Source organism: Podarcis bocagei (assembly GCF_964188305.1).
Source record: "Podarcis bocagei genome assembly, chromosome: 3".
NCBI classification, from domain to species: domain Eukaryota; kingdom Metazoa; phylum Chordata; class Lepidosauria; order Squamata; family Lacertidae; genus Podarcis; species Podarcis bocagei.
In genome coordinates, this window is record NC_138127.1 from 62,301,397 (window position 1) to 62,317,420 (window position 16,024).

At 39.5% G+C, this 16,024-nt stretch overlaps 1 protein-coding gene across 7 annotated transcripts in view; it reads right to left on the reverse strand.

Moving 5' to 3' along the window:
- Positions 1-16,024, reverse strand: part of SIPA1L2 (signal induced proliferation associated 1 like 2) — an 87,172-nt gene that overhangs the window by 57,658 nt on the left and 13,490 nt on the right. For all 7 annotated transcript variants that reach the window (XM_081186195.1, XM_081186190.1, XM_081186193.1 and 4 more), the window contains exon 2: positions 10,871-12,562. In XM_081186195.1, the coding sequence (XP_081042321.1) occupies positions 10,871-12,329 (1,459 nt within the window). In that variant the 5' untranslated portion in view covers positions 12,330-12,562. The remainder of the gene's footprint in view (positions 1-10,870; positions 12,563-16,024) is intronic.

A 16,024-nucleotide genomic window follows, 5' to 3' on the forward strand; every position in this document is an offset into this window, starting at 1 on the left:
TTGCTCGAGCAAGGCATGCTCCCAATCATCTAGCATGTGATGGTAAGGAGGAGTGTGCCTTGCTCAAAGAGGAAGAAGCAGCTTCCATCCAATGAAAGCCAACTCTCCCTACCAGCACTGCTCTTTGAAGCTGCCCCATGTTGTTCCTTTCCACCTCACACAGCAAAGAGAGGCTTGCAAAGCAGAGAGCTGGCAACACTGCTTGCACTGTAGTTCCCAAGCTTGGGAACACCAAGCAAGGGATTCGGACAGGTAGGTGGGACAGTCCTCCCATCAGTCTTCTGATGTCATAATACTGACATGTGATTGGCAGGTGAGTTGCCCTGATGGATCATGCCCATGGCCCATCTAGTCCAGCAGCTTGTTCTCACAGTGGCCAACGAGGTACCCATTGATAGCCTTTAAACAAGAGCTGAGCACAACAGAACTCTGCCCTGCCCCCTGCGGTTTCCAGCAACTGGTATTCAGAAGCATACTGCATATGGCCGTGGATGCAGAGTAAGGAAGAAAATCAAGCACATCATTAATATCCTCATTGAAGTCAGTGGTATTTAAATGTCCTTAACTCTGGCTGGATTGTGTTTGCAATATTTGTTTAGAAAGGAATCCAAACTTCCCTTCTTCCCCAGCAGCAGAAGTTTGGTGTGGTGGGGCAACCTGGAGCTGGGGAAGAGCTTAGAGCCAATGCCCCACTCAGACATTTAGAGGACAAAAAGGGGGAGCACCACAACAGCAGAATGATGCTGGTCTCTCTCTCCAGGCACTGGCCATTGGGAGGATGACAAAGCTGGTGAAGGGACACTTCTGCCCAGTCCTATCCACCCACCCCCATCTGATGCAAAGTGGGGGTTTGATTGCTCTGCCAGATTCTTAAAAATATTCTGTGTCAATAGACATTTTATTGCTATCCAATGTTCCTTTGATATTGATATTGTTATTCAGCACCCTACGGCACTTGAAAGACTAAAAAATGTATTATGGCATAAGCTTTTGTGGACTATAGTCTTCTTCATCAGATGCACAAAGTGTTTCCCTGAGTTGCAGGTAAATATACAACTCAGCAAAACGCCTCACAAATTTGATGAAGGGGACTGTCTGTTTTTCTTGAATAGAAGTCCAACAAGTCATACATGCACCTTGCCTTTAAAACTGAGACAGTGCCAAGAACTGTACAGTGGTGACTTCCGGTCGGTGCCAGCGCTTAATGGCGGTCCTGCCTCCGAGCTCCGGAGAAGGACTGCTTCGCAAGTTCGGGTCTTACCCGCTACGGCGAGCGGGGGACCCCTAAAATCTCAGGCGCTGAAGCCTGAGAACAAGGAGACTCGGTGGGCACCTTTGCGCCCCCCGGTACCGTGAAAGAGCCTTTTTAAAGGCTACGGATCGGCATCGGGAGTGAGCGCGGTGCTGAGAGTCGTTACCCAGCCTGCGAAGTGAAGCCGCGTCGCCATAAGCGGAGAGCGCCGATTTCTTCCTGAAAAGAAAATTTGGACGGAATTCCCGTGAGTAGGAACTGAAATACAATCGGGACCCTTTAAACTTTGAAAATTGAGCTAAAAGCGGGGAGATCAAATCAAGGAAGTCTGCCTCCCCCCGACTGCATGAAAGTGAAAGCAACGGGACTTTAAACTTGCATCCGCTGAAACCTGCTTTTTAATTAACTAAACCGGGCACTTAGACTTTAGATCTCCCCTCCAGCTAGCAGGGCAGAGGGGAGGTGAATGAGACTTTAACAACTGCATGATTTACCTGAAGTAAAAATCCTCCGCTGTCTTATCTATTGAAAGTACGAAACGGTCTGCCTCTTTAGAACAATAGGTCACTGAACTGACTTTTGCCTGCAAAGTGATACTGTGACACAAAGTTTATACAGTGACTGGCTACAGTTTATTACAAGAAGAAACAGCATAAACTGGGAAACTGTGGCAACTTGCAGCTACAAGCCTTTAGTAACATTGACTTTGACTGTGTTAATTTCTCTTTTTTATATCTCTGGACATCCTCCTTTGCTCTTGTATTTGGATACTTTATTTTATGGCCATTTTGATTTGCTCCCCCTAGAGGGTAAAGTAAAGTTCGGCACGGCCTAGGACAGTGGAATTTTCCAACGGGAAACAGTTCCCGTGGGAAGTGACCTTGACATGAGTGGCGCACAAGAAGAGATTGTCACAAGAGCCAAAATTAGGCAACAACAACAACAGCTGCAACAGCAACAGACAAAGAAAAGAGGCTCAATTTCAGCTGCAACTCCAGGACCAGCAGGAACAACAGAACAAGAAAAAGGAGCAGCTGCCTCTATGGAAGCTGTGACAGACGCTCTGCTCAAGATAAATCAAACTCTGGAGTCTTTGACAAAACAGACTTCAGAAAATACACAAAAATTAACAGAAATATCAGTAAGACTAAACCAGAACACAGAATCTATCAATAAATTGGTGGAGGAAAATGCTACTACACGTCAAATTGCCGAAGATGCTAAAGCTGCTGCTGGAGAGACGCAGGAGAAATTAGAGCCGATTGCTAAGAAGGTTTATGAGCATGATGCAACTTTGGCCTTGTGGGAGTTACAGAGAAAAGAGAGGAATTTGAAATTAAGATCGATTCCGGAGAATGAGAGAGACAACCTTGCGGAATACTTGACACGGGAGTTTGTGGACTGTTGGGATCTGGAGGAAGACGAATTTAAAATTACAACAGCTTTCAGACTGGGTAAAAAGCAGGACAGAAAGACTCCGAGAGACTGCCTGATTACATTTAGATCCAAGGAGGAAAGAGACAAAATATTAGGACTACATTTTGAAAAGGCCCTGCAAATTTGCAACTCAACTGTACAGATCTTCAAAGACATCCCAAAATACATTCTGGATCTAAGAAATTTCTACAAGGACTTGGTTCTTCTGCTAAAGAAAAACTCCATCCGCTTTAGGTGGGAATTTCCACAAGGACTGTCATTCGACTACAAGGTAAAGAAGGTGAAAATCAAGACAATTCAAGATAAAGACAAATTCTTGGCAAGATACCAGGAGGACCTGCAGAAGGGAACTGTGGACGTACTTGCAGAACAGAGGAGAGCACTAGATATTCTGAATCTCTCGATTGGACAAAAACTACCACCATCAGAAGAAGAGCAACAACTTGGAGCTGTTGGAGGAGCTTTAGGGAAATAACAAGATGGCTTTGCAATTCCTTAGCTGGAATTGTAATGGGCTCAATGGGCCTTTGAAGAGAAGACAAGTATTTCATATATTGAATAGAGAACAGCTGGATTTGATATGCCTACAAGAAACTCATATAACTAGAGCCCACAGGAGACTACTTACAAACAAAAGGCTAGGACAAGAATTCGTTTCATCAGACAAAGTTAAGAAAAGAGGAGTTGTAATATATGTGAAAGAGAAATGGGCTCCAAAAATGATATTTAAAGATGAACAAGGGCGATATTTGGCAGTGGAGATACAAGTACAAGGAGAAAAACTCTTAGTTGTTGGAATTTATGCACCAAATGAAGGCAAATCTGACTTCTTTAAGAAACTTCATGAAACCTTGACGGACTATCTGGATTACAATATGATAATTATGGGAGACATGAACGGAGTGGTCTCCACTAATATGGACAAGGCACAAAGACTAACAATTAGTAAGGAAGGGAGACTTCCTAAGACTTTCTTTGAAATGACTGAAAATATGGACTTGATAGATATATGGAGAACAAGGAACCCTCTGGAGAGAGAGGGAACCTTTTTCTCCCAAGCAATGATGACCAGGACCAGAATTGATCAAATTTGGATTACTAGTGGAATGGCTCCAAAGATTAAGAAGGTAGAAATCTGCCCAAAAACTTGCTCCGACCATAACGCCGTGAAGATGGAAATGAAACTTACAACAACTGGTCAATTTAGATGGAGAATGAATGACACCCTCTTTCGAGACAAGGAGATCCTTATGAAGGCCCAAAAAACCTTAAAAGACTATTTTGAAATAAATTTGAGGACTGACGTTGAGAAAAGAGTGATCTGGGACGCAAGCAAAGCGGTGATGCGAGGCTTCTTGATTCAACAAAACTCAATAAAGAGGAAAAAACAAAATGAGAAAAAAGAAAAGATTTTGGAAAAGATAAAGGAAGGAGAGGAAAAATTAAGAGTAAAACCAAAGTCCCAGGAGATTTTAAGAGAGATCAAGTTATATCAAACACAATATATGGAATTGATGAACCTAGAGATTGAATGGAAGATAAAGCAGATGAAGCAAAAGACATTTGAATCAGCAAATAAATGTGGCAAACTTCTGGCATGGCAATTGAAGAAAAGGCAGAAATTAAATACAGTTACAAGCCTAGAAGTGGATGGAAAGAATATATCTAAACCTAATGAAATTAGAAATTGCTTCCTGAGTTACTTTAAAAAACTTTATACTCAAGGCCAGCAAAATGAAGAAGATATAGACAAATTCCTTGACAAATATGGATTACAAAAAATCTCTCATCAAAGTAAGATGGATCTGAACCAGAGAATAACAGAACAAGAGATAGAGGCTGCCATCCAGAATATGCAACTGGGCAAATCTCCGGGACCAGATGGATTGACTTCAAGATATTACAAATCGCTGAAGGAATGGTTGATTCAACCATTAAAAGAAGTCTGTAATGAGATCCTTGAGGGGAAAAAGGCACCTGAATCGTGGAAAGAAGCATATATTTCACTCATACCAAAGACAGAGACTGAAAAGACTCAACTGAAGAACTACCGCCCAATATCACTACTTAATGTGGATTACAAAATTTTTGCAGACATTTTGGCAAAAAGATTTAAAAAAGTGTTGATGGAGAAGATTCATAGGGACCAAGCAGGCTTTCTCCCCAAAAGACACCTAGCAGACAATGTAAGAAATGTGATAGACATTTTGGAAAAGCTAGAGGTGAACATAAACACTAAAGCAGTATTGATCTTTGTGGACGCGGAGAAAGCCTTTGACAATATTTCTTGGAGTTTTATGATAAAGAATCTTCATGGGATGGGGGTAGGTCAAGGTTTTGAGAATGGTATGGCTGCAATATACTCTGAACAAAAAGCTAAATTGATTGTAAATAATGTAGTGACGGAGGAACTTAAGATAGAGAAAGGAACACGACAGGGGTGCCCAATTTCCCCATTACTTTTTATTTCAGTTCTGGAGGTGTTGCTGAATATGATAAGGGAAGACCAGCAGGTTAAAGGAGTGCAGGTCGGAGCTAAACATTACAAGTTAAGAGCGTTTGCAGATGACCTAGTATTGACTTTGCAAGAGCCAAACACTAGTACGAAAAAGGTTTTAGAAATAATACAACAGTTTGGCCAGGTGGCTGGATTTAAGTTGAATAAACAAAAAACCAAAGTCTTAGGAAAAAACTTAACAGATACTGAAAAGGAGAAGTTTCAAGAGGAGACAGGGTTGACACTGGTTAAGAAGGTGAAATACCTAGGGGTTTATTTGACATCTAAAAATGTGAATTTGTATAAAGACAACTACGAAAAATGTTGGTCAGAAATTAAAAAAGATCTAGAAATATGGTCAAATTTGAAATTGTCAATGTTAGGCCGAATTGCGGTGATTAAAATGAATGTATTGCCTAGAATGCTATTTTTGTTTCAGACCTTGCAGATTCTGGATAAGATGGAATGTTTTAAGAGGTGGCAGAAAGATATTTCGAAATTTGTCTGGCAGGGCAAAAAGCCCAGAATCAAATTTAAAATATTGACAGATGCTAAAGAAAGAGGGGGTTTTGCCCTGCCGGACTTGAAATTGTACTATGAGGCAGCAGCATTTTGCTGGCTGAAAGAATGGATGCTCCTCGAAAATACAGACATTTTAGATCTGGAAGGCTTTAATAATGCTTTTGGCTGGCATGCATATCTATGGTATGATAAAGTCAATAGTGCCTTTAAGAATCACATTGTTAGAAAAGCATTGTTTAATGTTTGGATAAGATACAAAGATCTGTTGGAAAACAAAACCCCTAGATGGGTCTCACCAGTGGAGGCCAAGGCAGTGAAGAAACTCAATATGGAGGTCGGATGGCCGAAGTATTGGGAAATCTTGGAACAAGATGGAGATAAGTTCAAATTGCAAAGTTATGAGAAATTGAAGCACAAGGTACAAAATTGGTTTCAATACCATCAAATAATGGAATTTTTCAAACAGGACAGGAAAATTGGCTTCCAGATGGAAAAATCAAAACTAGAAACTGAATTGTTAGAACCCAGTACTAAGAATTTATCTAGAATGTACAACTTGTTGCTGAAATGGAATACACAGGAGGAAACAGTCAAATCAGCTATGATTAAGTGGGCACAGGATGTCGGCCATAACATCATGTCAGATGACTGGGAATGGTTATGGAACACCGGTATCAAATTTACGGCATGTAATGCCTTAAAGGAAAATATTATGAAAATGGTATACAGGTGGTACATGACCCCAGTCAAGCTGGCAAAAATTTATCATCTACCCGATAACAAATGTTGGAAATGTAAAGAGACTGAAGGTACCTTTTACCACCTTTGGTGGACATGCCCGAAGATTAAGGCTTTCTGGGAAATGATCTATAATGAAATGAAAAAGGTACTTAAGTGTACTTTTCCTAAAAAACCAGAGGCCTTTCTCTTGGGCATTGTCGGCCAATTGGTGTCAAAGAGGGATAGAACTTTTTTTATGTACGCTACAACAGCAGCAAGAATACTCATCGCAAAGTATTGGAAGACACAAGATCTACCCACTCTGGAAGAATGGCAGATTAAAGTGATGGACTATATGACATTGGCTGAGATGACAGGCAGAATCCGTGACCAAGGAAAAGAGACGGCGGAAGAAGAATGGAGAAAATTCAAAAATTATCTTAAGGACTATTATAAACTTAACGAATGTTAGAGTGTTGTGGTTTTCAGAAACAAAGGGATACAGTGATATAAGGTTAGAATGCAGAGATGACTAAGATGACAGAGGCTGGAAAGTAACAATTGGGAGTTGCTATAAAATTATGGACATTGGGATGCAGAAAGGGGGGGTATGGGGAAGTCTCAGAAAAGAGGTTTATGAAAATATGTCATGAAATTATACATGTATGTTTGTCTTTTTTAAGTGTTTGTTTGTTTTCAAAAATTTTGTAAAACCAATAAAAATTTTATAAAAAAAAAAGAACTGTACAGTGGTACCTCGGGTTAAGTACTTAATTCGTTCCGAAGGTCCGTTCTTAACCTGAAACTGTTCTTAACCTGAAGCACCACTTTAGCTAATGGGGTCTCCCGCTGCTGCCAGAGCACAATTTCTGTTCTCATCCTGAAGCAAAGTTCTTAACCCGAGATACTATTTCTGGGTTAGCGGAGTCTGTAACCTGAAGCCTATATAATCTGAAGCGTATGTAATCTGAGGTACCACTGTACTGATATGGCATTCAAAGGAGAAAGAAGTGAAACATTCCACTGGACTATGGCAAGCCCCTTGCATCAACCTTCATAGCTCTTTGAAACCAAGGCTTAGTTCTCTACACTCAGGGCTCTTTACAACTCATATTTATCATCATAGTAATGCCATTAATAAGGTGAGCCTGAGTAGCATCTAGCCTTCTGGCTAAACAAAATTATTATTTGCATCTTCCAAGCCTCCACAAAATATGGTCAAAACCTATGCGCATTCAAAACTAGCTAACATCCTTTTAAGTTTGATGAGAAGGGTAAGAGATGTTGAGTTCTATTCCTTCCTGCAACCTATTTTTCCTACTCTGATTGAATGACTGAGGGAGGACACTGAGACTTTTGGGTGAGACAGAACAAGGGATGCAAATCCTCCCACTCCCTCAAACCCTACATGTTAAGGAGAAGTGCAGGCAGAATGGGAGCTCCACATTGCCTAGAGCCTCCTAAAATAGATTCCTGGGAAAGGACTAAAGAGAAGGGGAGAAGAAGCTGTTCAGAGGAAGAGGGTTGACTATTGCTTCCCCTATTAGATTCCTCATGGCAGAAGTTGGGATACCTACTGTCTGCAGGTTTTGCCCACTTTATTTTTTTCTTACACAAAGTGAATAGCTGCTATTCACTTATATGGAAGTAAGAGATGACATACATGGATGAGCACAATTCTTAAGAGGATAGTTAAACTGACAGTGCAGTAAATGTCATTGTGACTATTTTCATAGGCTAGTCAAATGTGCTTTAAACATTTTCATAACTGACAAGTCTATATACATAGTTTCTATTAAGATAGTAGGTTTTAGTTTACACAGATTATATCCCAACACTTTTTTTAAAAAAAAAGAATATTTAAGTCGCAATGGATCTAATATAAAGAATTTCCACATTTTTGGAAGGTGGACAGACAGAATTTTCTTTTTGCCAAATATGACTATTTATACACATGCAAGTCCCCAAATCAAGCAATTATTTGTTTAATAACATGCCTCTTTTAAAAAGTGATAAAAATAATCTGAATATATTATCCTTCTAGCTTTGCCTTCACTGGCAGTAGGAGTGGGAAATTTCATTCCCATTTCTTCTTTGAACTTACCGGTGCTTCAAGAGTATTCACAGAACCTTACTTTTCCATTTTTTGAATTTTAGATGTTTTCCTCTCCTTTATATTTTTATATCTTCTAATTTGAATTGTTGCTTTTAGCTTATGATTGCACATTTTAATTAAAGATTTTATTTTGAAATTTTGTGAGCTGTCATGGAAATCTACTTGAAGCATGGGGCAAAGATGGCTAAAACTAATAAAAATTATTTACTAGTTACTTTACAGTCTTGCTTGAGTACCTTTCTCAAACTTGTCCTCCTTTGATGAGTCCTAACTGATATATCATTTTCTGGTGCATTCCTTTTGTCCTTCCGAGTTCACACAGCTCAAATTCTCTTAGGCTGTGAGTAAATGCCATTGAGCTCAATGGGACTTACTTCTAGAAAACATTAAATAATCCTGCTGTTATTCCTTCAGCTATTTCAAACCCTCCTGTGCTTTTAGTGTACTGTCTACCTGGCTGTACTACCTCCCTTTCTGAGCTGATGGAGGCAATCTTGGCTGTGGTGTTGGAGAACCCTTTTACAGCAGTGTTGGAAGACTTCAACATCCATGCTGAGACTGTCTCCAATGGGCTGGCTTGGGCCTTCAAGGTTCAAAAGAGCTTCAGTTTTCTGTGAGAGGCTTATAGCATTGTATAAGCCTCTCTCCAGAGCACCCCAGAAGGTTTCAATCTCCCATGGGGTTTCTGTCTACATTCTGTTGTCCATCACATAGGAAGAAGGATTACCGGTATGTTCTTAATGTATTTCACCTAACACCACATACCTTGAATAAGAATCAACATTAAAAGTTATTTCATAGTCCATACGTACCACACAAACATTCAATAATAAATAAAAATATCTGCTTCCACTTAAAGCTAAGTAGAGGCAGGTATTTATTATATACCTAAATTTTATCACACTTTGTTTTAAAACCCAGATTTTGTCCAATTCTCAAAGCAACAGCCCGTTAACACATATTTTAGACAATTACAATTCTGCATTGCAGCTTTCGTAAATATGAAACTGGTAAGAATGGCCCCTAAACTTTGAGCAAATAGTTTGAATATTTTTATAAATATCCTCAGAAACAAAGAAACAGCATGTGTATGCACATGCACAACATACTACTGAATGACTCTTAAAAACAAGAATACACTCAGGGGAATACACTCATTGTACCAAAACTAGATGGAAGATGGTCAAATGCACTGAACGCTTTATACCAAATATGGTTTAATGCTTTTTTTACCCAAAAGCAATTCCTCCAAGGGCCACATGCCAGTGGTTGACATGGCCAATGCATGTCAATGTGCACACACGTTCCTAGAAAAACACTACACATACAGCACACTCAGACCCTCCCTGCCCCCACACACCCATTCCTTAGATATGTGGGCACACAGCCCACAAACATGCTCACACACAAAATACACAGGGACAGATATGCAGGTGCACACATTTTAACCCTCTCCATTCCAATGCTGGGGTAGGTGGAAATGTTGCCATTTAAGAGCAAGCACCAGACTCTTTCTCTGATCTGAGTGTTCTGCTGCTTAGCACCAAGACTGAAGATAAAATCTCTCTCCCTGCCCTTTAGAAAAGATCTTTAGAGAAGAGTTAGTTCCTTAAAGAGCAGATAGAGCTCTATCTCCTGATCAGATTGAGAGATAAAATTGGAGGTGCTGGCACTACTTCCTGTGCCTTTGGTGGCCAGATCCAGACCATGGGTTAACCACACTTTATGCACTTTATAAAGTTAAAATGCGTCATTTTGAGTATTTTTAAACTTATCTGTAGCAATATTAAACCCTTGTTTGCACTAAGTATAGAGTTTAAAACTCATCACATCACCCTCACATGTATTAGGCACTTATGAAATTAGCTGGTTTATTTGTATAAAATGCTAGTTAGAGAATAAGAGCATATCACTTATGGCATTTTGATGGAAGACAGTTTTTTGTACTTGTAAACAATGATGCTGCAACCTCTGACAGTGTGATACTCTCCTAAAGAATATTTCTCACAGTCCTAACTCCTTTAATCTTGTCGTTCAGAATAGGAGACCAGATTATGGTTTTCATTAAAGATGTCAAAGCATATGTAAGAACATGACACCAAAGTCAGAGAAACACAACCCCAATAGTAAATCATTAATACTAAATAAGTAGGTTGGGGCTTTCAATACTTTAAGGAGGGCCATAATGATGCCCTCTAAGACACATATTAAAAAAGCAGAGCTTCGTTTTACATTAGATATTTTCACATCTCACAACACTACCCACAAGTTCAGCAAATGTTCTGAAACCTTTGGGAGCAAGAGATTCCAGAAAAAAAATGCTTACCTTTTCCATAGAAAAACTTTCTATAGTAATATGCACCAAGATCAATGTGCTCGATGATATAACGTTTCACTTTCTCCCTGTGGATTGGTTGATTCTCCCTGGGTACTTCCAGCACCGAAACACCGGCATTCGTGCAATGTGAACTTAGCGAAGACTCAAAAGAACAACTATCTCCTGCACAAAAAGAGGCTGAGTTTGCCCTAGAGAGTGCAATCCGCCTATCACCTTCCCCACCAGTTTCATTCCTGAAATAAGGACAGTTCAGTACTAGGTCATTACTTTTCCCATCACCTTCATCAGCATCTAAGTTCTCTTTTGAATTGAGATCCTCTTTACTCCCCATAGGAGATTCACAGCTTCCAAGCTGTCCGGCTACTGTTGAAGTTTGTGATGCAGCAGATGCCCCAGTGGTTATATTTTTTCTTTTCCCCACATTAATTCTGGTAACCATTGCTTCATTAATGTTAAACAGAATGCTCTGGACATCATAATGTGCAAAACACTTCTGACAATTCCAAGGATGAACATTTTTATCAAGTCTACTTTCTTCTAGTTCAGATGAGAATTTAAGAGTTTCATGTTCACTTTTAGCAGTCCGCAATTTTCTAAAGAGTGACGTTTCTACAGATTCTGACTTCAATCTCCATTTGAAAGATTTGTCCCGGTCTCTGCCAATTAGCAGGGCACTATCCATGTAGTCAAGTCCAGAAATTCTTACAAATTCTCCTCTGGATATCTGTGCTGCAGCATGGAGACTTGGAGAAATTGTGGGATCACAGTGAAAAAATTCAGGAAATCCAAATGGCATGTGTGTTTTATGCTCAAAGTTTTCCACCCTGTAGCCTCGAAGCATTGCAAAAAAATTCTCACCAGATAAACCTTGTCTGTCAATTGATGAAGTGCTTCCATATTCCCTATGGAGAGATGCTCCTGTATTTGGATTAACAGCATTCTGGTCTAGTACATCCTCTGTGTCAATGTCACTGATTGTAACATCACTGTTGCTTCTTTGTCTTATAGGGTGAAGCCCTCTGTGTGGTGAATGGAGAAAAATGTCTCCTAATGCATACTTTGCCTCTGCAAATTCTATATCAAGAGGTTCTTTTTGCTGCCCCTCATTCTGGTCACCATTTGCTGACCCAGCACCGTCATAACTAACTTGAGGTCTACTTTCCCATGTAGCTTTGCTTAATTCCTTGGTACAATCTTTCTTAGGAGGCCATTCAGATACTCTGGCTCGGACACCCATCTTAGGCATAGCTGGGGTACCATTGGCGGGGTTGCTGCTTTCACCTTTGTTGGTTGCACTTAAAGAAGAAGGGGGGCCCATATTACCATTTAGAGCCTTAAATTTTCTTGCAAAATAGTCATCAGACTGCATAATTCTTGCTGATTCCTTAAACTTTAAGGAAGTTCTGCTGGATTTGTGTTTTTCTTCCTGTGATGTGTGATCACTCATATCCAAGCAATGGGAAGGGAATGCAAAGCCTTATCTTCAAGAGCAGTGCTGTTGGCCTGACATTTCCATTATTTATGAAGTGAGGTAAGAAAGAGTTACAGTGTCTGTGTGTATCAAAAGATCTTTCAGGTTGCCATTCCAGAAGGTAGTTCAGTAGGACTTATTTCTGGGTCTGCATTTTATAACTTCGGATCAAGATCAAGTTGACAGCAATTCACTTTTACTCCACATACCTGTCAACCAAAAGGGAAGAAGAAATCAATTAACACATAGTCTATTCGAAATGTAAAGCCTTACTCTAAAACACCACCAGCATCAGAACCATTTCCTATATATAATAAATTAATTTAAACAAAGAAGAAATCCATTTGGACTGATTTCAAATGTCCCAATATGACACATTCAAAATTATATAAAGGTATAGACAATTATCTTCCATATCAGGGTACCGCAATATTGGCCCTTCTAGCTGTGACAAGCTGCCATCTCATGGGATTAGTAGCCCTGAGGCAACTTTGTATATTCAGCTATTTGTAGTTCAAAATGCACATTTTAGAGAGCCCTGCAATAATCTTTTAGTAGTAGCATAAGGGTGGGATACAACAGAACAAACTTTAAAGAAATACCCAATCACTTATATTTCACACAAACCAGGTTTGCACGACACACTAAACCAAACCTTGGCTTAACACGACTGCTCAAGCTACAGTATGTGGCTAGTGACAAGAGAGCTTAACCATGATTTTCCAAATACTGTAAAGAAGGCTGACACTACAGAGACTTCAGTTGACTAGTTATTTGTAGCTACATCCTTTGCTTCTCATTCTGTAGCTAATGTTATTTATGAATGAAACTAGACTGTATGCTGTCTTTTCTTAGTAGTGTATTTTCTGCATGATTTCAGCATGTGGTATAATGATGATATACTATTTTATGCAGAGATAATGTGTTGGCCCAGTCAATTTAACAAAGCAGTGATAGTTTGGACTGATTAGGCAAGATTCAGTTCCCATCACCCACTCGTTTGCCACTGCCTGCCACCTCTGTGGCTTCCTCCTCCATGGCCTTTGCCTCATCTATGGCTGGCATGGCCTTGGGAGAAATCACTGCGGCCTCCAGCTCCTCCGCAGATGTGCTTCCTGAAGCCAGTTTCCAGAAGTCCCACAATGGAAGGAGAAAAAAGAGTGGTGACACACAGGGGCAAGGAAGGCTTTGCTTCTGTTTTTTGGTCCTACGCTCTGGTGTGAGCCAACTGACTCGCACCACAGGAAGAGATGACAAAGCATCCATCTTTTGGTCCCATGTTCTGGCAGGGCCAGAGCACAGAAGCCAGAATGGGACATCCAGGATTGGGATCAGAAGCAAGGGCGGCTTCTGTCAATCCAAGATGTCTCGCTTAAAATGGGACAGTTGCACCATATATGATTCAGGGAAGAAGAATACAAACTTCTGATTTTTAAATCCCAGTCCATTTCCTATGAAAATGTCTAAAAAAGACTTATTGCTAGTCTTCTCCAACATTTCAGAAGCATTATGTACTACAAAAGCATACATATAAAACTACCTACAGCTAAGAAGTTTTGTAATGTACATAGTCTTCTTGCGTCATTAGCAGAGGAAGCTACTAGATTCAAAACCTTGCTCAGCTTGAAAGAATACCAAATGACCTTCAGACACAATGCTAAGGCAAACCATGGCTTAGACCCGGGTGACATGGTGGCAGCAGAACTAAGGCAGGAGCAATACAGCTGCAACCTTTGGCCTGGAAATATGCACATTTAGTTGTTTGTGCTAAATCATGTTTTGGCTTAGCATTATGTGTGGCATGCTCACTATTTGTTTTAGTTACATAGCTCTTTTAATGGCTATCTGGAATAGAAAGATTTGGGAGTATACAGGTAGAAGCAAATTAAAATTATAGTCTTCAACTTAATGGGTTTCCATTTATATTATGTAACAAAAAGGTTTCTTCTTCTTTCGGAAATACTATTACATTAAATTATCTTAGTGATTAAAATTATTTTACAGACAGAGAATAAAAGTACAATGAATATTCCATAATGAATTGATACTGTGTAACATACATTCACGACATATAAAATTATATCAGTACATACTACAGACCCAAGAATATCCAGCTAAATATAAAGTAAAATAAAATGATTGCACCTAAGACTTAACTGGGAAGCACACAGGTGCTGAATAATCTGTACTACAACATCCTCCCCAGACAAGACTACTGGAGTACAATCTAATAATTAGAACACAAAAGATGAAGGGGTAGAGTAGTAGTCCATGACATCAAGTTATCTGCTTCACAGAATCAAATGTTTGGAAACACATCTAAACTAGCCCACTAGAACTTCAGAAATTCTAAATAAATGTCTGCTGATAAAGGAACAGCAAGGGAGAATACATTTTAAAATTAAATCCACGAATGAGAATCCATTTCTAAGAATGCACAAAATAAGAGAAACCCTTCCCTGCCAACCTGACAAGACAAATCTAGATCTGTAAACATACAAAATTATGAGCTATTATAACACCTAGCAATTCCTAGAGTTCCCTGGGAAGAGTGATTCGAAGAATTGCAGTTGCTAATGGAAACAGAGGTCTCCTAACAACTCTCAGCACCCTTAACAAATGACTGTTCCCAGGATTCTTTGGGGGATGCCATAACTGTTTAAAGTGGCATGATACTGTTTTAAATGTATAGTGCAGGTGGGGCCATAGGTCTGTTAAGAATCAGCTTTCTAAAAAGAACTATCATGCTCATGACAAAACAATAAAGGGGCAAAACTTGCAAGGAGGGATCCTTAATGTTGAGAGACCTTTGCTGAATATAGGGACTGCTCACTGGTTCACTTTTAAAATCTGTCAAATTGGTGGGATTCAGAGACAGAGACTTCAAAGTACAGTGGTCTCCACTTTATGGATCTCCCTCTCAATGGATGTGCTGTGTTAAAAAAGACAAACACCTGTTTCATGTGCTTTTTAACACATGTTATTTTATTGTATATACTTTTTATTGCTGTGGCTTGGAAACTATTCTGTACTGCCTGAATTATAGTTTAATGTATTCTTGCTTGTTTGTTTCTGCAATTTAATGTTTGAAACATCATGTTACATTATTGCAATTTTATGTTTATATTGTAATACACTGCCTTGGATAGACTTAATTCTAAGCAAATAGCTACATGGAAAGGTAATGGTGGGCTATTAAGTCCTGTGTGAAGCCCCCAGCCAATGAAAAGCAAGGTCTCAGTGGCAGTAAAGTGTTCTAGTGGGGAAACAACCTTCATTTCACTTCAAGGCAGGGTGGGTGCAGAGATTTACTGGAGTCCTGTTATCACGCATCCTACAAAATTTTAAACCACAGACTATCAGGCTACATATTTCCTAGCTAATTTGTTCAGATTGCATTCAAGATTGCTGTACATCTTTGCTTCAAAATTTTAAAAAGGCAGTGCACAAACAGCAAACTTCCTGTTTAAAATTACATTCATTTAACTGTGTAAATCCCCTGTTCACAAACTATGAATAGGGATGGTTATGAGATCTATAAGCTTCAACTTCAAACACTAATGTAAAGAGTTAAGAAGTTTTTAGGACTCAAAATAGATGCACCTATTTTGCAGCTAATTTCCCCAAACTATTCTAAAATCAATTTTGCCAGCAATGTAGCCTCAACACAA